General features: G+C 40.8%; 1 protein-coding gene across 1 annotated transcript in view; it reads left to right on the top strand.

Moving 5' to 3' along the window:
- LOC137372786 (mucin-21-like) overlaps positions 1-23,815 on the top strand; it is a 66,063-nt gene that overhangs the window by 28,517 nt on the left and 13,731 nt on the right. The window contains exon 2 of the mRNA XM_068037035.1: positions 21,477-22,061. Within this exon, the coding sequence (XP_067893136.1) occupies positions 21,477-22,061 (585 nt within the window). The remainder of the gene's footprint in view (positions 1-21,476; positions 22,062-23,815) is intronic.

Here is a 23,815-nt window from a genome sequence, read left to right as displayed (position 1 = left end):
TCTCCTGCCATACAAACGGTACATCTTTCTTTCTTTAAGAGCTCTCTCAGTGATGATGCTTTGTTAGAAAAATTTGGAATGTACGGTGCCAAGAAGTTGAAAAGTCCAAGACATCTCTGTAGATCTTCTTTGTCTTGTGGGGTAGGCATATGCCTCACATCTTCGCCTTTGCCTGGGTCAGGACGGATTCCACAAGCTGAACAGATGGAGCCAAAAAAATTGATCTGACTTGCATTCACCTGGCACTTCTTGCTGTTAAAAACAAGCCCTTCATGAAGAGCTGCTGCCATCAGTGAGTGAGGATTGCATTCATGCTCTTTGGTTCTGCCCATTACCACATTATCATCGGCAATGCATATACACCCAAGCACCGTTTCTATAGTCCATATGCTGCAGAAACAGACCTTGATTGATAGAAAGGCCAAAGAGTAGTCTCTGGAAGCAATATCTTCCAAATGGTGTTCTGAAGGTGGTGACTTCCTGAGATTCCACAGTTAGGTGTACCAACCAATATCCATGTTCAGCATCAAACTTGAAGAATTTGGCTCCTGTGAACTTGGGATTCCATTCCTTTTGTGGGGGCATCTCTTTTAAGGAGAGATATAGATGCCTCCGATCTAGACATACCCTGATTGCTCCATCCTTCTTTAGTACGCACGTAATTGAGCTGCGCCAGTCTATGTGATGATGCACCCGACAGATAATGCCATTGCGTTCCATGCCCTCCAACTCGCGCTTAAGCTTTTTTTTGTATGTGCACGCTGCACTTTCTGGGAGGGTCGATTGACGGAATTGCATCTTCTCTTAGGTGCAGTGTGGCATTGCCTTTGAAATCTCTATGGCGTCGAACCTGTCTGGGTATGCTTATGTAGGTCATGGACTGACTCAACACTGGTACCCTTGGTCTCCTCTGCTGTATTGGGTATCTTGATGAACTTGTGGATAGTCACAATGTTGAGGTCCTTTACACGCTAGTAGTCCTGCCGCTGCTGGTCCGCTTGTGTCAACCAGGTAAAATATTTGTGGTTTCCATGCCGACTTTCTATAGCTGCATTGCATTGTTATTGTGCCACTGCAAGGGATGGGTGACCATTGTGTGCAGTTAACTTCGCAGTTGTATCATTAATTTCCAATGACTCTGGTACATATCTTTCAGGATTTGGACTGATAGGATAGTTGCACTTGCTGCCGTGTCAATCTTAGTCCTGAGTGTGTGTTTGCCAGCTTTCTTTGGGCACATGATACTACTAGTCACAAAAGCTTCCAGTTGTTTGACTTCATCAACACAATGTGTCAGGTTCACAATGTGAAATGCCTGCTCGTCTTCTGGCTGAGAATCGCTCCACTCTGATTCTTGTCTCTGGTTTATTTCGCTGTGGACTTCGAGCATCGGCTTGCATTTATGTAGGTCTCTGCTTTCCTTGCTGCTGTTTCCATGCTGCTGCGCCTGTCTTTTGTTTGTTTGTGTCCTATTGTGACTTCTGGCTGTGTCTTTGGAGCCAGATTTCATGCATAGGCGGGTCCAGTGTCCTTTTTGCACCACAGGCCTTGCACAGATCTTGAAATGTGGGACAAACCACACTTGCCACACAGCTTGCTTGCTTGTTGTGACTTGGTTCCCGTGCCAATACTGTCAGCTGCACCTGGTGCTTGCAGATGCTGTTGTCCAGCTACAATGGCTTCGTATTGCCTGCCATCTTCTAGCAGCGCATCAGTGCTGTGACCTTTTTCCCCAAGAGGCCTTTTTGAAATGCTTCAATGAATGTTGAGATAATCACCAGCTCCATTATTCGCTCTGACAGCTCAGTTTCTGGCTGTTGCCTGTAGGACATCAATTCCAGGCGATGAATTCTAAAATTCACTCTTACCTGAAGCTGATCTTCTAGCACTTTCTATTTGTTTGCTGGATCTTTCTGGTCCTTTTTCAGATAAGCCGAAGGTATTGATTCTGTATCACCCCTCATTTCCAACTGATATCAGTATTTTCATAGCCTGCTTCTCTGGTTCTGTAACAACTTGGTCGATGAAGCATAACTGCAGTCTTTGTGAACAAAGTTTGAACTCTTGATAGGATATCAATGGCCTTCCAGTTCATGCTGAGAAATTTGATATCCATCCTTCTGCTGTTCCTTTGCTTTCTGCTCTATGTTTAACTTTGTTTAGCACTGTACTTACTATGACTTTTTCTATTTGTGCCTTAAAGCTTGTTGTAAAACTTGTTCTATTAACTCTGCACTGTTTCCCCTTTAAGATTCATTTTTTTAGGCTAACTGCTTTGAAGGAGTGTAACGGGTGCTTGACAATGTTTTTTGCTTTTTTTTTTCTCTTTCAGCACTTCGCTTATATGTTTATACAGCTGTTCGAAAGGCAGTTCAGGGTTTTCATTTTGCTTTTTTTTGGGCAAGAGTTTATTCATCTTAAAAGCAAAATACTGCGGATGCTGGAAATCTGAAATAAAAACAATAAATGCTGGAACCACTCAGCAGGTCTGGCAGCATCTGTGAAAAGAGAAGCAGAATTAACGTTTCGGGTCAGTGACCCTTCTTCGGAACTGAATCTTGATTGACTGTTTTAATGGAGACTTTGATGTGTTCGGGAGTTTTCCGCACTTTTTTTCACCGTCTGACTTTTTTTTCAGTTTGTGCACTTTTCAAGGTTTTCCCCTCTTCGCTCACACTGAGCCTTCAGAAAATGAATTTTTAAAAACTCTTAAGGCTTTTTCTTTTAACTGGGATTTCTTGATCGTCAGCACAATAACTCACCCAATCGCTTGCTTTTCAGCCACGCTTCCGTTCTGTGGAGCTTTTCTCAGCCTTCTAAGGTAAGTAGCTTTCTTTCACTCTTTTCAGGTACTTGTTTTAAAGTTTCTTTGCTTGTTGCTTCAAATTTTCTCTTCTGTTTTCTGAACTGCTTTTAAATTTTGTTTGCCGTATTACCCGTGGTCTTCAATGATTAAAAAAAAAGAAAATATGAATGTACACTAGCAAAAAACATAAAACGGACTGTAAAAGCTTCTAAAGGTACGTAAAAAGGAAATGTTTGGCTCAGACAAATGTGGTCATTCTGAAGAACGGTCCCTGACCCGAAACATTGGCTCTGCTTCTCTCTCCATGGATGCTGCCAGACCTGCTGAATGTTTCCAGCATTTCTTGTTTTTATTTCAGATTTCCAGCATCCGCAGTATTTTGCTTTTATTTCAGGAGAATTTATAATGGGAAATAGAGAAATGGCAGAGAAGCTAAATGATTACTTTGTGTCTGTCTTCACTGAGGAAGATATAAGAAATCTTCCAGAATTAGAGACCCAAGGCACTAAGGAGAATGAGGAATTGAAGGAAATTAGTAAGGAGGTTGTATTGGATAAATTAATGGGGCTGAAGGTTGATAAGTCCCCGGGACCTGATATTCTACATCCCAGAGTGTTGAAAGAGGTAGCTCTGGAGATACTGGATGAATTGGTGATCATTTCCAAAATTCTATATATTCTGGAGCAGTTCCTGCAGATTGGAAGGTAGCAAATGTCACCCCACTATTTAAGAATGGACGGAGAGAGAAAACCGGGAACTACAAACCTGTTAGCCTTACATCAGTAGTAGGGAAAATGTTAGAATTTATTCTAAAGGATGTGATAAATGGACACTTGGATAATAATGATCTGATTGGGCATAGTCAACATGGATTTATAAATGAGAAATAATATTGATGAACCTGTTTTTTGAGGATGTTACTAACAGAATTGATAAAGGGGAGTTGGTGGATGTGGTATACTTGGATTTTCAGAAGACTTTTGATAGTCCCCCTCAAGAGGTTGGTTAGCAAAATTAAAGCACATGGATAGAAGGCAATATGCTGGCATGAATTAAGGATTGGTTAACAGGCAGAAAACAGGGGGTAGGAATAAATGGGTCATTCTCGCATTGGCAGGCTGTGACTAGGAGAGTACCGCAGGGATCAGTGCTTGGGCCCCAGCTGTTCACAATATATATCAATGATTTGGATGTGGGGACAAAATGTAGCATTTCCAAGTATGTGGATGACACAAAACTAGATGGGAATGTGTGTTGTGAGGAAGATGCAAAGCGGCTTCAAGGGGATTTGGGCAGACATAGTGAGTAGGCAAGAACGTGGCAGATGGAATATAATGTGGAAAATGTGAGGTTATCCACTTTGGTAGGAGGAATAGATGTGAAGAGTATTTCTCTGGTAAGAGATTAGAAAGTATAGATGAACAAATGGACCTGGATGTCCTTCTCAATAAGTCACGGAAAGCTAACATGCAGGTGCAACAAGCAATTAAGAAGGCTCATGGTATGTTAGCCTTTATTGCAAGAGGATTTGAGTACAGGAGTAGTGAAGTCTTGCTTCAATTGTATAGAACTTTGGTTAGACCGCACCTGGAGTACTGTGTGCAGTTTTGGTCCCCTTACCTCAGGAAGGATATTATTGCCATAGAGGGAATGCAACGAAGGTTCACCAGACTTGTTCCCGGGGTGGTGGGACTGTCCTATCAAGAGAGATTGGGGAAACTGGGCCTGTATTCTCTCAAGTTTCAAAGAATGAGAGGTGATCTCATTGAAACCTACAAAATACTTAGAGGAATAGATCGGGTAGATGTAGGTAAGATGTTTTCTCTAGTTGGGGAGTCTAGAACCAGAGAACAGAGTTTCAAAATAAGGGGGAAGCCACTTAGGACTGAGATGAGGAGAAATTTCTTTGCTCAGAGAGGGTTGTGAGTCTTTGGAATTCTCTATCCCAGAGGGCTGTGGAAGCTCAGTCTTTGATTATGTTTAAAGTAGAGATTGACAGATTTCTAAATACCAATGACATAAATGGATATGGGGATAATGTGCGGAGGAAAGGTATTGAAGTGGATGATCAGCCATGATCGTATTGAATGGTGGAGCAAGCTCAATGGCCTAATGTCCTACTCCTGCTCCTATGTTCAAGCTTGTATGTTGTCTTTTCACCACCGCTGCCGCCATTTCATGAGTTTCTCTGTGTTATTGTTACGACCGAGGCGGGAGGAGTGCAGTGTTAATTCAGTCCCACTTCTCCACGGGTCACAACATTTAAAAAAAAATTTTCCCCACTGTTTCAGCAAGTCAATCAGATACACTATTTTCCCCCAAAATGGAACACACTAACCTGATTTCTTTATTGAACAACAGAATTAACAGTTTATTATAAAACAAATTTTAACGACTAATGAAGTAAAACAAACACGCAGATCGAAATTTTAAAGTCCCATTTTAACCTTAGTCCGTTCACACTCATGCATGCATTCGCATATATGAATACCGGTTAACCGAACGCTCATAAAAAGGGATTTTTGAATCAGAGCTCTCTTACAGACAAAAAAACATACCTGGGCTGATCACTTGCCCACCCCTGAAGAAAACAGCCGATGAGATACGCTGCACCAAAACTGGCACGTGGTCCAATCTTGGAGTACACACAGACAAGATCTTTAGGACAGTTTTCTTCAGGCGGTATTAAGAATTATTTTTTAGCAGGCTTTCTTCAAATACAGGAAACAAGATGAATTGACACAATGAACTTCACAGAATATTTCAGGGAATTGCGGGAAAGCGAGCTGGGTTGTAGGCTTCTGTTCTTCCTTGGAATCCTTACCTTTTTCTGTAGTAGACTTTTATCTCCTTCCAGAAGGTAAAACCACACACTCATTGACTCTCAACCAGAAAAACCTGGTCCAACATTTTCAGCTTAACCATAAATTCCTTTAAAAATATTTTTTAACAAAAAAGAATCACTTTCATAACATTATCTTAAGCAACACAATGAGGTATGTGGATTCCAGTTCCTTGAAGACCTCTAGAAAGTATATTAACAGCTAAACTAATGCAAACAATCCAGAGCAAACTATATACAGAACCTTTGTCCAGGATGTTAGAGTGCAGAGTGACCATGGCTTCTCGTCACATGGCTACATCCTGGTGCTTAGCTCATTAGCATACTGAGTTCTTAAAGGGACATTACTCTTAAAGCAATCATATAACAATGAACAGGTCAAAAGGTCTATGCCGGTACTCATGGGTGGGTTTGATTCTGATAGCAAATCCCTATTTATCATTATCCTTGTTTTCATTTTTATAGTTCACTAGTTGGTAGTTATGCCTTTCTTCTTTGTCCTGACCTGGAGGGTAGTAGCTAAAAATTAGTGAACTTAACTCCCTTTGCATTATAGAGACCAGAAAAGCAGATGGAAGGTTGTATCTAAATCTTCACATGGATACTGGGGGGGCCAGTGTTGATATTCTGGCACCAGAAATATGTCAACAACCTCTCCATCTGTCATGGCATGCAATTTTTAAAAAAATTCTTGGGATGTGAGCGTCACTAGCAAGGCCATCATTTATTGCCCATCCCTAATTGTCCTTGAGAAGGTGGTGGTCAGCTGTTGCCGTTAACCGCTGCAGTCCATATGGTGCAGGTACACCCACAGTGCTGTTAGGGAGGGAGTTCCAGGATTTTGACCCAGTGACCGTGAAGGAGCAGCAAATAGTTCCAAGTCAGGATGGTGAGTGACTTACTAAGATACGAATTAGAAGTAGGAGTAGGCCATTTAGCCCCTTCAAGCCTGCTGCACCATTTAATAAGATCATGGCAGATCTGATTGTGGCCTCAACTCCACTTTCCTGCTTACCCCTGATACCCTTTGACTCCCCTGTTAGTCAAGAATTTATCTACCTCTGCCTTAAAAATATTCAGTGACCCTGCCTCCACCACTCTCTGGGGAAGAGATTTCAACAGACACACAACCCTCAGAGAGAACATTTCTCCTCATCTCCGTCTTAAATGGTTGACCCCTTATTTTTAAACTGTGTCCCCTAGCTCTGGTCTCTCCCACAAGGGAAACATCCTTTCCAGTATCCACTCTATCAAGTCACCTCAGGATCTTGTATGTTTCAATAAGATCACCTCTCATTCTTCTAAACTCTAATGGATACAGACCCAACCTGTCCAACCTTTCTTCATCATCCCATCCCAGGTATCAATCGAGTGAACTTTTTCTGAACTGCCTCTAACACATTTATATCCTTTCTTAAATAAGGGGACCAAAACTACGCAGTACTCCAGATGTGGTTTCACCAATACCCTATACAACTATAGCAAAGCGTCCCAACTTTTATATTCCATTCCCCTCGCAATAAACAACAACATTCCATTTGCCTTCCTAATCACTTGTTGTACCTGTATACCAACATTTTGTGATTCACGTACCAGGACACGCAGGTCCCTCTTCACCTCCGAGTTCTGTAATCTCTTTCCATTTAAATAATATGCTGCTTTACTGTTCTTCCTGCCAAAGTGGATAAGTTCACATTTTCCCAGATTAAACTCCATCTGCCAAATTTTTGCCCACTCACCTTAACCTATCTAATATCCTTCGCAGACTCCTTATGTCCACATCACAGCTTGCTTTCCTACCTATCTTTGTGTCATCAGCAAATTTAGCAACCATACATTCGGTCCCTTCATCCAAGTCATTTATATAAATTGTAAATAGTTGAGGTCCAAGCATTGATCCCTGTGGCACTCCACTCATCACATCTTGCCAACCCGACTTGGAGGGGAACTTGCAGGTGATGGTGTTTCATGTGTCTGCTGCCCTTGTTCTTCCGGGTGGTAAAGGTTGAAGGTTTGGAAGGTGCTATAGAAGGAGACTTGGCAAGTTGCTGCAGTGCATCTGCTGCCACTGTGTGCTGGTGGTGGAAGGAGTGAATGTTTAAGGTGGTGGATGGGGTGCCGATCAAGGCAGCTACTTTGTCTTGGATGGTGTCACACTCATCCAGGCAAGTGGAGAGTATTCTGTCACACACCTGACTTACAAACATACGGGTCTTGACTGGGCAGATGTGGAAAGGATGTTTCCTCTTGTGGATGAATCTAGGACTAGGGGTCACTGTTTAAAAATAAGAGGTCGCCTGTTTAAGATCAAGATGAGGAGAAATTTTTTTTCTTGGAGGGTTGTGAGTCCATGGAACCCTCTTCCCTAGAGAGCGGTGGAAGCAGAGTCTTTGAATATTTTTAATGCAGTGCTAGATAGATTCTTGATAAGCAAGCGGGTGAAAGGTTATTGGGGGTAGGCGGGAATGTAGAGTTGAGGTTACAGTCAGATCAGCCATGATCTTGTTGAATGGTGGAGCAGGGTCGAGTGGCCTATTCCTGTTCCTAATTCATATGTTTGTAAAGTGGAAGGTGATATAATTTCCATTAAGGGAGCTGGGTAGCCATAGTGCAAAATCCCAAGTCAGTGCCTTCCTTAATAGCAGTAAGTTTTGAGGGGTTAATTGTATACATTTTTTTTTGAAGAGGGTGAAGAGGTATGCTTGTCCTCTGTGTGCCCAAGAAAGAAAAAGCAAATGCCAAATTACTCATTTACTCTTGGATATGTTCCAAGTTTTCTAAGGTATTTGAGGTCAGAGAACACATTTTAAAAGAAATCTGTTTGTGTGTCCATTTGAATGACTGACTTGCTTCAACAAGTTTTATCTTTTGCAAACACACGCAAGTCTATAGCTGCTCCTTTGCTGTAAGTTGCACGAAGGTGGTCATTGGCCCAAAGTCAAGCTTGATTTTCAAAATACGGAGGATAGTTAAGGAAAAAGCGAGCAAGGCGTTCATTGGGAAGAATGAGGCTCATCTGCACAGTTATGTTGCCTCTATGTGCACTTTATTCCAAATGCGGCAATATCAGTGATGTCAAAGTTTGGGGATCCAAAGGGAGTCCTGTATCTGAATTTATTCCATTCACACTGTGGGTTAGTTCATATGTGGTTACCTCGCAACTTTTCAAATGACACTTCTAGTATTGTGTCAACTTGTCAGCGTTTATTTTCCAAAAGCAGTGCAGGATTTTAAATGGCCTGGCTGTTTGCTATAGGATGCTCCGGAAAGTTTATCTGCACCTTTGGGATCAGGTTGCTGTCATGCTCACTCATCATAAATAGCACCTGATAGTAAGTAAATATTTCAAACTTTTTCAGGAGAAGGTTTATTGACAATACCATGATGCAGAATGTTTGGGGAGATTTGCAGCAGAAATTGATGTAGAATGTACTGAGTGATTGTTGCTCTCGGTGAGATTGGAAGAATGCCAGCGGCCTTGAGAGCAGTGCCTGGAGCCACCTTTTCTAAAGCTGTTTGAAGTACAGCTGCTTTCTATCCACAGAAGAAACCATCCTAGTTAACTGAAAACTACTGAGAAATTCTGCTGATGTTAGTGGCTTTTAAGGTAGTTCTTTTGGGTTGTCACAACACACACACACGTCCTTTTGGAGCAAACAATAAACTAGATTGCCTTAAGAAAGGTAGAGGGGAGATTGTGACTTTTGTATTCTCACTTTTTTTTCTTCATCTTCCCCTTCAAAGTGCAAACTGTGCCCCTCTCTGTGCTTAGTACTGGTGTTCTTTTTTCCCCCCTCAAAGCACCACTCATAGGTTCTTGCCTCCCCCCCTTAATCTCTCTTTCCCTTCATTTTTCTCCCCATCACTTTGTCTCCATTCTCTTCCCTTCCCTTATCACCCTAGTATCCATGTCTTGCTGCCAACAGAAGGAATTTCCACTTTGCAAATTATAGACTGAAACCCCTGTTCCAGCAAGAATTCCTACCTGCAGCATCCTTTAGTTGTGGGACTGGTAGATAGTTGGCATGCATGGGATCATAAAAGATGCCTTGCTATTTAGGGCATTTTTGAAAGAATCAGAGCTGCTTTTCATCGATTTGCATTGTTGGCAGTCACCTAGGGAATTAGTGCAATGTACCTGCCCTCTTGATAATGGATTAACCAGTAGAATATGGTGGTGGATACCCCTATGTATATTTATGGCTTTGCAGGCCTCAAGCAGGTCTTGAAGGTATTTATTGGAAGATGTAAGACTCATGTGGCCAAATTGTTGATTTTATCTCCACACTGTTGGAGTTGCAGTGGATAACAATTTCAGCCAGGACTTTGGTGAGTAAATGTGAATGGTCCTTTTGGATCTTCTCATTTTTCTTCAGTAATGGCAGGGCCCAATGTAGTTTAAGCTTGTGGTGTACGGGTTGAGTTCAAATGGTTTCCCTTTTTTATGATCTACATCAATGTTATTTGCATTAAAAACATTGGGCAGCATTTCCCAAGGTCTTGTGCAAGCAGTCAGCTCATGGGAAAATCATGAGTACACAAATATCCATGGATGCAAAATTGTGGTCAATGCAACAGAGACTTTCTGATAAGATGCTCACTGCATTGCTAGTGCTGCAGGGTCTCTGAAAATTCTGTCCATTCTGGCTGCATGCTTATTTAAATTTTTTTAATACTTCTGTATCTTTCTGGCGTATCAATAATGTCACAGACCAGGGTTTGGAACAGTACATGAGCAAGACCCCCTCCTCCTCTTGAAAGGATCAATATAGTTGTCCTTTTTTGGGGGGGGGGGAACTCCAATGATGCAAGAATAAAAGTTAATCCATAATTGGAAACACTATATAACCATGTGGTAATTTTTAACACTATGTATTTGTTGTTGCTTTTACTGATTTAACTCTAGAATGGCTGACTCTAATCATAGCAGACAGGAATACCACCTTGAACACCTTTTTCATTTCACCATTGTTGACCAGTTCTGTCTCGCCCCATGTTGAATCCTTCCCATCCTCTCCTGTACAAATTAAAAGTTCCTTCTTGCATTGCTTCTCCTTTTTCATTGCAGTAATCTGGCCATGCTACTCTCTGCATAAAACTAGCAACAGTTAAAACACCTCTGGAGTTTTAAATGTTGGTTGTGTTCATTGTTCCAGTACCAGGACTATTCAGCAGCTGAAAATGGTTGTGAGGAGCAGGGTAATTTTTCTTCTTTAATTTAATTTACTTCTGAACCTTCCACCCACTCCCCAAATGTTTTGACTGTGGTTAGGAATTCCACGTGAGGCCTAGCATTCCCTGACACTGTGGATTAGTGTATAGAACTGAGCTACTCTCATTTGGAGCATCTGCTTTTATCAACATGTACAGAAAATTGTGACTATGTGGGATTAGTATGTGGCTGTGTCGATAGCCAGTGCTAATTCTTTAGCCTCGGACATTTCAATTCTATGTCTGAATTCTGATCTGCTTTTCCTAGTTATGTTGAAGAGTTTGCAATTTTTAAATAAAAATCATTAAACTTTTTCAAATAACGTGTGGTTATAATGGGAAATCAATGTTGGAAAATTGGTTTTGAGTTGAGTGGTAATTGGGTTGTAATTTGAACAGAATGTGAAGTGGTGTCCCTACACAGAAGGTCCTTTGTGGCGTTTAAACCTAGTTAACTGCCAGTTAGTGAGCTTTGAAATCTGCAGGAAATTATTGACTGAGCAGATGACTAATATTCCATTTCGATGTGTGGCCTAACTTTTTTTTATGTACTGTGACTTTGACAAGTAGTGGACTCCTGGAAACTCTTGAAATTAGAAATCAGGAGGTTATTGAGTTGTCAGAAAAGAATCCCATAAAGTGTGTCTAAGGGGAAAAGGGGTCAATGATGAAGATATTTTAGGTTATTGTCACAAGAGCTTTGTTTTTCTATTGAAAACTAAGAATTCTGTACATTTAAAGATTGAGAAAAAAGGCTTTTCTGTGAACAATGAATGCTGAAACGTGCTGTTTTGAACTGAGTGCAGACTGCAGTGCACCTGTTTCCAAGCAGCTCAACAGGGAAATGACAGGAAGATTTATGACTGTCACTTGATTTATTGTTAGGGTTTTAGTTTCAGTTTTGCAGTGTGAAAAGACCAGGTCGCTGGAAGCAGCTAGCGGTGATCTGGCTGGGACCTGTTTGCAGACCAGAGAAAAAAGGACCTACTCTCTTTTATAAAAAAAAACATTTGCCTCTCTTGGAAAATGAATTCCCACATTTGAGGTGTGGCTAAGGTCTGCCTGGAGAGAGAAAAAGACCCCTGGAGAGGAAAAGACCCAGGAAAAGAAGAGTTGCTGCTCTCTCTGGAGAAAGGCTCCTTTGCTGCGGGGTAGCCCTACATGTTAAAAGGTAGCAGATTCCTATTGCCTCTACTCTCTGAAAAATCTTTCCCTCAGGAGTGATTCCTGTTGCCTCTTGTGTTTTGGGAGATCCTGAAAGCTCAAGAAAACTTCTATTGCTAGACTGCTATTTCAAAACCTAAGTAGACCTATTGCTAAACCCTTTGCTGAAAGATCTGTGTGACGCCTGCTTCAGGTGAAGTGCCTTGAACACCTCCTCATCACAGACTGTTCATTAACTGTGCCTGGAGAGACTTTGAGTGGCATCTGCCTATTTGACTCTGGGACACCGCACCGACCTGGAAATATCCTACCAGAACATGATAACCTAATTATTTTATTATTCCCAAGTGTCATGCAGGCCTCCACCTGCCAAGAATGAGGCATACATTATTTTGCCACATGAACCTTAACTTAAAATTGTGGCTGGGAAGAAGAGGGCCTATCACAAGGAATTGCCAGGCCCCTCGCCAGAAAGACCCTTTTAGCATGCTAGCAGACAATGTTGGAACAAAGGAACCAGTTCTTGCTTCCCCAATACACAGAAAAAGTGGTCAGACCGGTTAAGTCACATGACTAACTGGCTGTGGCAGAATTTGAACTTAGAAGGCTGTTAGCTCCTGGACTGAGAATACCTCTCTCCTGTTTGCTCTCATCTCACTCTCACCAGCTTCGGAAACTACTGAAGGCATATGAACCCCAAGAGAGAAAAGTCTCCTACAGTGAATAAGGTTTAAGAAGAATAGTGGGCCCCAACGAAAAGTAAGAGCTGTCTACGATCAAGGATTCTACGGTGAGCTGGAAACACAGAAACAGTAACCAGAAACCCCCTTTTAGAGACTGCCTCAAACCTCTCCATTTTATTTTTCTTCTCTTTTCTTTCCCTATTTGCATGTGTGTATCGCGTGTGCATGCTCGCATGGGCGCGTCATATATCGGTAGCCGTTAACTGAATTAGAGGTTAATTTTAAGGTTTAGTAAATTTCACTTTTCTTTAAACCTAAGAAAACCTGGTGTGCTCATTTCTTTGCCTTTATAATTGGAAAGCGGTGAACAAGGATTCACCAAGGGGGAGCTCAGAAAACACAGTGTGTTTAAATACATAACCCCTGTTACAATCGTAACATTGGTCGTAACATTGTCTGGTTTCTCGTTTTCTTTCTGTGGTATTGGCATTTATGGGTTAACAGATGGACTCAAGTTGAAGACTGGCAGAAACTGAAAGCGATGGTAATGACTTGGAAAAGCGGACATCTCAAACTTATTTTCCAGTTTCATTGTTTGCATAAATCAGTTAAAGGGTACTATTATTTGTTTCAGCTTCACGTAGAGGGCACTGATGGTCCCTTTTTGAATGTGACTTATTCAAAGGTGGGATTTACAAAGATACAATTCAAACAGCAAGTTAGATCAAAAGCAAAATCCTGCAGAAGCTGGAAATCTGAGATAAAACTGGAAACATTGAGCAGATCTGGCAACATCCGTGGAGAGAGAAACAGTGTTAACGTTTCAGGTCTGTTACCTTTCATTGAACTGAGAAAAGTTAGAAATGTAATAGGTGTTGAGCAAGTGAACGGGGGAAGGGTGGGAAGAATGAAAGGGAAGGTCTGTGATAAGGTGGAGGGTAGGAGAGATTAAATGACAAAATGTTACATGGTGCAAGGCCAAAGGGAGTGGTAATGGGGCAAGTAAAGAAACAAAAGATGTGTCTAGAGAAGGTGTGAATGGCAGGATCCTGAATAATTGGTGTCCAACAGCAAACATAAAAGAGAAACACGAGAGAAAAACTAAAACCAGCAAAGAAAAAGGAAACAAAATGGGGGCAGAGTTTGCGATCTGAAATTGTTGAACTCAATGTCTCCGGAAGGCTGTAAAGTGCTTAATAAAAAAAATGATGAGGTGCTATACCTCACATTTACATTGAGCTTCATTGGAACACTGCAGGAGGCAAAAGACAGAGGTGAGGATGGGAGCAAGGTGGAGAATTAAAATGACAGGCGACCTGAAGTTCCATGTCACACTTGCGGACTGAACAGAGGTGTTCCACAAAGCAGTTACCCAATCTGCGCTTGATTTCCCCGTTGTAGAGCAACCGCACAGTGAGCAGCGGAAACTAAATTGAAAGTACAAATAAATAGCTGTTTGACCTGGAAGGAATGTTTGGAGCTTTGAATGGTGAGAAGGGAGGAGGTAAAAGGGGCAGGTGTTGCATCTCCTGTGCTATATGAGAGTGGACCAGGGCATTACTGAGGGAACGGTCCCTTTGGATTGCTGAAAGGGGTGGGGAGAGGAAGGTGTGTTTGGCAGCATCTTGCTGAATTTGGTGGAAATGGCAAAGGATGATCCATTTGAATATGGAGGCTGGTGGGATGGAAGGTGAGCACAAGGGGAACCCTATCGATTCTGGGGAGGAGGGGAAGAGGTGAGAGCAGAAGTGCATCAAATGGAATGGACACAATCAAAGCCCCTGTCAATCATTGTGCGGGGGAAATCCTTGGATGAGGAAAAAGGAAAGCATATTATCTACCAACTGGGCACTTTACAGCCTTCCGGTCTCAACACTGAGTTCAACAATTTTGGATTGCATTTGTCCTTTTTTTTTTTGCAGATTTTAGTTTTTCTTTTTTTTCCACTTTTAGAGGGAAGTTGTTCATCCTACCTTTCACAATTCGTCTGGATCCAACTTTTGTTTGTTTACTTATCCCATTACCACTCCCTTTTGCCTTGCACCATCAACTTTTTTTTCCTCCGCCCTATCACAAACCTTCCTCTTTGTTCTTTCTCCCCATCCTCTCCCCTTTCACTTGCTTACAACCTGTTACATTTCTAACTTTTCCCAGTTCTGTTAAAAGGCCATAAACCTGAAACCTTAACTCTGTTTCTCTCTCCACAGATGCTGCCAGACCTGCTGAGCATTTCCAGAATTTTCTGTTTTTAATAAAATAAATTAGATCACTTTGCTACGAAGTTGTAAGCTAGGTAAATAATGTGCAGTCAGTTTCCACATGATCGGTTTGGTTGAAAGGCATTTACCTGCATGTGATGGTGCATCTATTCGCACTACAATATGATTTCATGGGGGCTGAGCGTCCTTTATTCCCTTGCCAAACAGCTATATTTACCTCTGAGGCATGACAGCAAGTATCAGTAGGTCACCTCTGGTGGCATCGTAGCCAACCATACTGCTGTTTTCTTCTTAAAAGTCAACACGTGTGTACTTACAGTGGGAGTGATTGGATAGTCAGGAATGCGAACCTCAACCACTAAATAAGGCTGGTGGCCTCTTTAGTGCCTATGTGGCCTTGTAAGCAATCACTTCTTCATTTCTGTATATCAGACATATGATGTGAACTGCAGAAGTGAGAGATCATTGTTACCTTCCTCTTAAGTCTACTTTGCAGTGGCAGTTTTTTTTAAATTAGTCTGATCATTTAAATAGGTGCAAGTTATTTTATTAAGTATTAAGTTATTTTATACTTCTTGCCTTGCAATCAAAAAAAAGTAAATGAAGCTCTTCAGTAGTACAGAGTTTATGCAGTAAATATGTGAGCGATACCTGAGGGTCACAGATTTGATGCCAGTCTTGCAGAGTTAACTGACTTTATATAAAATAAAAACGAAGTGCTGGAAATACTCAGCAGGTCGGGCAGCATCTGTGGAGAGAGAAACAGAGTTAACGTTTCAGGTCAGCATCCACAGATACTGCCAGACCTGCTGAGGGTTTCCAGCATCCGCAGTATTTTGCTTTTATTTAACTGATTTAATGCTGGGGACGTTCCACAGTTTGCCTTGGTGCCCCTGAATTTAGAAGAAGAGAATAGGCCAGTGTTTTCACCCCTGATCTTGTTTTTTTCCAACAATTCCTACTGAAAGTACATGTCTTAACTCTAAAGGTAGGAATAGGTGTGTCTGTGGTGCCTGTAGAAGGTGCATAGGCTGCTGATACTTGCTGTTAAGGCACTGAGATGAATGTGCTACTTGGACATGCTACTGAAGGGCACCAAATTCCGTGGAATCATACCCAGCAAGAGTTGACTCCTTTGAAAAAGAAAGAAGGGCAGTGGGGGAAATTGGTGGTTGGGAATGAGCAGGAGGGAATTAAATACTTCAACTTTTGTGGGGTTTTTTGCGCTCAGACAAAGGGTCCATGGTACAAGATCATAGGTGGTGAGAGATGCCTCTTGACTCCTCAGTCTAAGTGGAGTGGTTATAATTATCCTGTTGGTAAATTTCCTGATTTCTATGGTTCTGGCTTTATATGTGGGTGTTAGTTGCACGTGATAACAATTCAAACACAGTTGCATGTTTGAGTAGAGCTATGCTGTACCACAGCCACTTAGCTATAAATATTCCATACAGTAGGTAACTTTCAATTTAGCTAATTGACCAAATAATTTTAATGTATTCAATTAAATTTCTTTATGCTTTTCGACTTTCACAAAGTCGGTTTAATTAAATATAGGGTAATTCATAGCTGGCAAAGTTATGAGGCAATAATTCAATTGAGCAGTTTGGGTGATGCACTGCTCACCTGGCTTAAAGCTTGAATAATTTATAAACCGCAACATTGAATTGCTGCCTTGTAATGCATTGTGGACTATTGGCTCTTCAAAATTAACTTTAGCCTATAGTTAGTTACCTGCTAGGTGAAAGGGCGATGAAAGATTGTGACATAGAACATGAAGGCAAATTGCTTCATGTAATTGCTACTGTATAATTACCCGGTTGTTTTGTGATGGCAGATTGAAGGCAAATAAGCTGCATCCGTGTAATGAGCATTTGGGAGTGAATTTCTAACTTGAAGGGCCCAGATAATTTCATAATTTCCAGAGGAGAACTAGAGCTGTTTGTTGCAAAGGGATTTACAGCCTTGAAACTGCAACATGGTATCTTACTTAGAACTTGTACAATTCCAGTTTTACTTGTGATGAGGGAGGAGGAGGAATATTCTCTGTTTCATCCGTTTTGATGTCCGGAGGGGTCAGCTGAGACACTATTTGTCCTTGAACATGAAAATTGAAACAAGGACTTGATGTCTGTTTTGGTATTGTTGACAACTTATCAAAATCTACAATTGGTTTTGTATCCTGTTTATATTGTAACCAGTGGAAAGTGCTGATGTGCAAATCCAATGTAGTGATGTTCATCTTTTCTACCCACCTACGGATAGATTTCAGCTGGTCTCGATGCAGTTTTAAAATCTCTAAATTCTGGTTCTGGTAATCGATGGTCACTATAAGCAGGGAGATTCTTAAGACCGTGCTCACTTACAAAGAAAAAAAATTAGTTGCCAGCTTGGCTCAGTGACAGCACTCTTGCCTCTAAGTCAGAATGTTATGGGTTCAAGCCCCACTCCAGGACTTGAGCACGTAGTCTAAGGTGACAGTCCAGTGCAGTACTAAGGAAGTGTTAAATTGTTGAATGCGATGTCTTTAGGATGAGATACTAAACTGCCTAGGTAGGTGTAAAAGATACCTTGTTGCTTTTTCCAAAAAGAGTTCTTCCATTGTCTGAGTCAACATTTATCCATCAACCAACAAAACTAAAACAAATTAACTGGTCATTCACCTTTGCCTTGTGTGGAATGTTGCTGCGTGCAAACTGTCTGCAACGTTTGCCTACGTAATAGTGACTATGCTTTAAAAATATTTTGTAGCTGTGAAAGGCTTTGGGATGTCCCCAGGAAAGAAAAAAGATTTGCTTTTATATAGTGCCTTTCACGATCTCTGGTTCTAAAGTGCTTTGGAGTCAGTTAGTACTTTTTGCAATGTAGTCATTGTTGTAATGTAGGAAATGCAGCAGGCAATTTGCTCACAGCAAGGCCCCATAAACAGTGTGATAATGACCAGATTTATTTTTTTAAAGGTGTTACGGGTTGAGAGCTAAAAATTGCCTAAGACTCGCTTGCTTTTCAAAATAGTACCATGGGATCTTTTGTGTTCACCTGAGGGTAGACCGGGCCTCAGTTTAATGTCTCATCTGAAAGACGACACCTCCTGCAGTGCAGCACTTCTTCAATACTTTTCTGATTTTTTTTGCAAAGACTATTTGATTCAGTCTAGTATTTGGAAATGATAAATGTTCAAGTTCTGAATTGAGCATTTGCTTTCCAGTGAAGATTGAGATATCCACCCCTGTACCTGGCCAGTTCCTGCACTGTTCTCTTTTAGATCTTGTTTTTCATTTTTGTCATACATGTTGATGCCTCATTATTTTTGAAATTAGCCCTAGCTCCAACAGACTGTGGGTCCTGATGCTCTACTACGTGTGGGAAGGGGGAAAAAAAGAGGTGGGGTGTGTTGAGAATGGCAGCCAATTGGAGGAATATGTCTTTTTCAGCAGCTCACCTTAAGTTTTGAAGATAACAATTTTAAATTGGAGCCCTGCCTCTGATTTCAGATATGGTAGTGTATTTTTTCCAATGACAACTCAAGGATAAGGTTATTGTATTCCTTCAATCAATCGGTACCATGTAGCAAATTAGACTGGAACAGCTCCAAGTACCAGTACAAATGGAGCTTATGGGACCTTGTGCTGTCAAGTTTATTTCTTGTAACTTTTTTTTAAAAGATGTCACCAGAGAGTAAAGCAAATAGCTGGGGAGATTTGCCAATCCATCATGCGAAGGTTTTCCTCACCAAACAGCCCATAGCATTATTGCTAAACAGTTATATAGCTGTTGGAGCTGTGTGAAATGAATGCATCAGCCCATAGCATTTATTCACAGCTTGAATGTTAAACATGACCTGAAACGCACAATCTATTTGTATTAAATGTATAATTTGAAGCTGGCACAATTTACCTGTATAAGTATGAAATAAGATAAGTTGTTTTATTACTATGCTTTCTTTCTGTTCAGTTGGGAGGTGGTGAACAGTGTGGCATTTGATATGGTTGGGAAATAAGTCACCAACAGTTGCTGAATGTATTTGAAATGTGATTACATGGAACGTGTGGCCTCAATGACTCCCTTCCCATTGCAGCCCATCACTTGTGTTTCTCCTTAACTCCTCACTACTATCAGTCCCTAAACTCCATCTTTCCACTATCTGATCCCTTTCCCATCATTATTTATACCTCTGTCCCTTTTTGAATTACCCACTCAACCTTTTGTATCCTTTTCTCTCCATTTTGTTCTGCTTTTGCTTATCTTGTGCTTAATACTCTCTTCGCTCCAAACCCCCCTCACCACCATTCTCAATATTTTTCCTACATATGCTCTTTTGCTTGCTTTCAAAATTCTACTTACTTGTGATATTTAAATCAAATTAGAATGAGGAAAGACTCTTTGCTGTCCTGTTCTTTCTTTCTCCAAATTTTTGAAGTTTATAGAACACATCTCACGCCATGCCTCACACACACACTTCTCTTTAAAGAAAAAATTACATTCATTATTAATACAGCTTTTGAAATTGGATGCCTTGTTTTTAAAATTACTTGGAAAAAAAATTACTGAACAAAGGCTAGAAATTAAACCAAATTATTCCATATGTACAGTTGATTGGTAGTGGAGAATCTTTGTACATTAGAGGCATTTTTCCTGTTCAGGAAAATCCAGATTCGGCATGCACGGTCCCAGCTCTGGGAAAAAGATAACCAGTCCAAGCTATTTTCTTTTGAGACAGTAAGGCTGAGGCCTTCAAAAGAAACCTTAATGAGGGCAGCAAAAGACAATTCAATTAATGTGTAATCATTATTGTGAAATATGTAATTTATTTTAAACTGTTTATTTTAGTCATGAGAAATTTCTGTTAACTGAGGGGAAAATGTTGGCCCAAAAAGTATGACAAAACTATGACCACTGAAAGTCAAATTGTGCAGATAAGAACTGATATCCAGATGGAGATCCAACTCCATTACCTCAGATTGGAAATTTTATACGACACTATAGGTAATTTTACGTAGTAGTTTATGCTCACTTGGAACTAGATTGAAACTGCCCAGATTGATTCAATTGCAAAAGCAAAGAAATGTGAAATTGCCACTAATTCATTTGAACTTGTTTAAAACACAATGGTAGAAATAGTGAGATAGGACACTACCCTTTCATAATCACGTAATCATCTAAATGTGTTTTTATTCGTTCATGGGATGTGAGAGTCACTGGCAACGCCAGCATTTGTTGCCCATCCCTAATTGCCCTTGCGAAGGTTGTGGTGAGCCGCCTTATTGAACCGCTGCAGTCCATCTGCTGCGAGAACTCCCACAGCCCCATTAAGGAGTGAGTTCCAGGATTTAGATCTAGCGACAGTGAAAGAATGGTGATATAATTCCAAATCAGGATGGTGTGTGGCTTGGAGGGGAACTTGCAGATGGTGGTGTTCCCATGCATCTGTTCCCCTTTACTTCTAGGTGGTAGAGGTTGCAGGTTTGGAAGGTGCTGTCGAAGGAGTAAAATTGCAACTCTTGCCTTCTGAGTGAGGAAATTGTGAAAATGTATAGTTGGTATTAACGTTTTTTTTTTAGGGAGAGGGGATTACTCCTTTTGGTGTCGAATAGAAAAGCTTTTTTTAAAAACAAAAAAACAGGAATACTACCCGGGACACCTTATTGGTGCACTGGCATGCTGTACATTGAAGTGATGGGACCCACATCTCTGATTTTCCAATTCTGAAGCCAGGCACTTCCCTATAGCAGGAGAAATTTGGAAGGAGGTGCATTCCCAGACTGTTTAGTTTGTTTGTTTTTTACACTGCTCTGTGTTGCCAGTACAGTGTATTACTGCAAAAGCTCGGGAGTAGATCACATGACTGTCGTGGATGCAATTAGTTCATCGCCCGATGACATGTTGGGAAGAAAAAGCATACTTTTAAAAATGATGGTTTTGAAGTTGGATGTGAGTTTTCACTGGCCAACTCCTGTCCTGTTGATCACCGTTAATCTAATCTGATGAAAGGGGCCTCCCTACAGGAAGGCTGAATCACGGTGACCACACTGCCTCATCTCATCTGGTTAAAGTGCTGGGAAACCTAATTGTATATTGTATATCAGGGAATGATGATGTGCAATGGGGATGGGAGCCTTTGACCAATTATATTGATATATACAGGGAGCCATAAGTGGTTGAATTCTCTCCCTTCCCTCCCCCCCAATCTCCCAAACCTGCATCTTTTTGACAAGTTATGTTCATCTGTTTGTCTATCTACTCCCTACCCTACCCTCAGGATTATGGTGTAATTTCTCTCAACTCTGTGAAATAAAAATGATACTGCCTTTCTTGCATTGTGAAATAGAACAGTCTGCTCTTAGTGTAGGTGAACTTGAGGGATATACTAGAAGAAATTTCTTTTAACTTCTTGATAAGTCAATCTGCATGAAATGTTGCAGGCTACTGTGACTCCATAGCTAAATGAACATGTTTTGATTTGGATGCTGATCGATCACACTGTAGCCTACTGTTCTATTTATCAATCCTTCCCATTGAGAATTTACTTCTGCTTTCCATTTTTAATGTAGGAAATTCTACAACAGGCCCAGTTGATGCAGTAGTAACGATGCCCAGTGGTGCAACATCCGTATTTAATTTGTCAACAACTACAATGGGATCAAATAACTCAACTGCAACCAGTGGTAACCCCATCCGTGACACAGGCATTGGAAGCACTGCAGGCTTTACCACTACTCCAACCCTGAAAAGTGGAACTGGCTTTGACTATTCATCAGAAAATTCAACTGTCAGCGTTCTAAATGATACTCTAGGTATGAGTAACCTGACCAAAAAGAATGGGATTGCTATTAATGATACAGGCAGTGACCTTGAAGCAGGAAATGAAACAGAAATCCAAGTTAACACACCAGTTGAAAGTCCTACAAATACCAGCAGTCTCAGTGCAAAATCAGTGAATGTCAGTGTTGGCCCTGCTGTGATTGAGAGAAATGGTCATGTCACTAATGGCTCTATTGTCAATACTACAAGAGTCCCACAGCAAATGGGGACAATTGGGAAAATGTCTTCAACTGCTAAAGACTATAGATATGAAATCACAGCTGAGCCGACCAGTGTCTCTCCTACAACATCTGCCGGACAGAAGGAATCAAAAAGTAAGACTTTTCTTATTCATTGTGGATAACTTGTGTTAAAATTTAATGCCATCCTGAAAGCCACTGCTGTGCTGTGGATTTTTAGAGAAATAGATTAAAACCCATTGGTCTTAACCCCCTAGGTAGGATTTGAACTAAAATACTGTGATATATACCATAAAAACTTCCACTAAAGCTTAGTCCATCAAATGATTTGTTTTGGAGAACAGCTTGACATAATATGCATACTGAGGAGATGGAGCAGGGAAGGTGCCATAAAATATTGCTGTGGATTTCTAAAAATAACGTATTGGCACATTGAATATTACGACTCTTTAAAATGCATTAAGAATGGGTAATGGAGCCCTCAGGATCTATTGTCTACTGTTACGATCCCATTAGGTGCCATTAACTTTTAAAAAGAGAAAGTTGTATTCCCAGTTATTACTGAAAGAATTACACCACAAGATTTCATGTTTTAAATAAAAACGTTACAAGAATTAAACAAAGCAAAACACTACTAACTTAACAGTACAGATTGAGACATTTATATTTTAAACTTAAAATCTATAGAACACTTCTGTTTGACTTTTACTTCCACCGCAGGAGTTCCCTATACTTTATAGGATCTTTGTGGTTTGTTCACTTCTCCTGGGACTAATCCAAAGTGTACCACAGCTCTTAAGAATTCACTTCCTTAATTTCTCAGCTGTTTTCCACGGTATGAGACCACTTCCTGAATCTGGACTTCCCAGCTTGAGCACAGGCTTGCCTCAAAACCGAAACATCCCTGGTTCCTGATGGTCGCTTTTCTCCCGAGTCCAGCTGACTTCCAGAAGCCAACTGCTCGTTTGAAGCCATCAGCTTGCCCAAAAGCCAACTGCTTTTCCAAGAGCTATGTGTGTGTGTCAGCAAGTGCATACAGCAAACAACAGGCACCCCCTGTATCATCTATCTCCATAGTAAAATGTTACACGTGGGATGTCCCAGATAGCAATTAAAACTAATTATTTCCAACTCCAAATCTTTTTGATCTGGGAAATCATATAAATAATTTAAACTCCTGACTGACGTATCTGCAAACACATCATCTCCATCAACAAGTTAAGAGGGGTTCCCATTGTGTAGGGTCTTCACACTTCCCAATTTGAATTTACTAAATAAAGATGGGCCACCCTTTGATTTGTAACCACCCTGGATTTGTTTGCTAGCTTCTCAAACCAGGTGTTTTCATTTGTCTTGCATTAAAAAAAATTAAATTCCCAAATTAAAAGTTACCTCTAGAAAATCAACCAGGTGATCAGAACAACTGTTCCTCACTGCACCCATCACTCCTCTGGCTGAGAAAGGTTGCAAAGCAGTTTATTTTAAAGAAAAACTTGACCTTTCTTTCCCTTAATTGAGAAAATTGAAGAAAACATAGAAAGTTTGTCACTTTTTGAAAAAAGAATTGCTGGATTTATCCAATTTTTGAAATGTTGGGGGTGTGGGGTATGTACGTTGTAGGGGTTGAAAATCCCAACTCCTATTCTGCAGCATTGAGAACTTGAGTTTTGTGCAAATTTGTAAATTTTTGTAGAGGTATGATTCTAGGCCACCAATGTAATCAGTGTGCACAGTGTCATGCTAGGCCCCCACCTGCCAAGAATGAGGCACAATAATTTTGTCATGCACATTGATTTTTAAACTGTTACTGGAGTGAAGATGGGAGTTGCTAAACAGATCAGCCGTGGCTGGAAAAGCCATTTGCATATTAACAGACAGTGTTTGGAAGG

This window comes from Heterodontus francisci, chromosome 8 (genome assembly GCF_036365525.1).
Source record: "Heterodontus francisci isolate sHetFra1 chromosome 8, sHetFra1.hap1, whole genome shotgun sequence".
In the NCBI taxonomy this organism is placed as follows: Eukaryota; Metazoa; Chordata; class Chondrichthyes; order Heterodontiformes; family Heterodontidae; genus Heterodontus; species Heterodontus francisci.
This window is presented reverse-complemented; position numbering and strand designations above follow the sequence as displayed.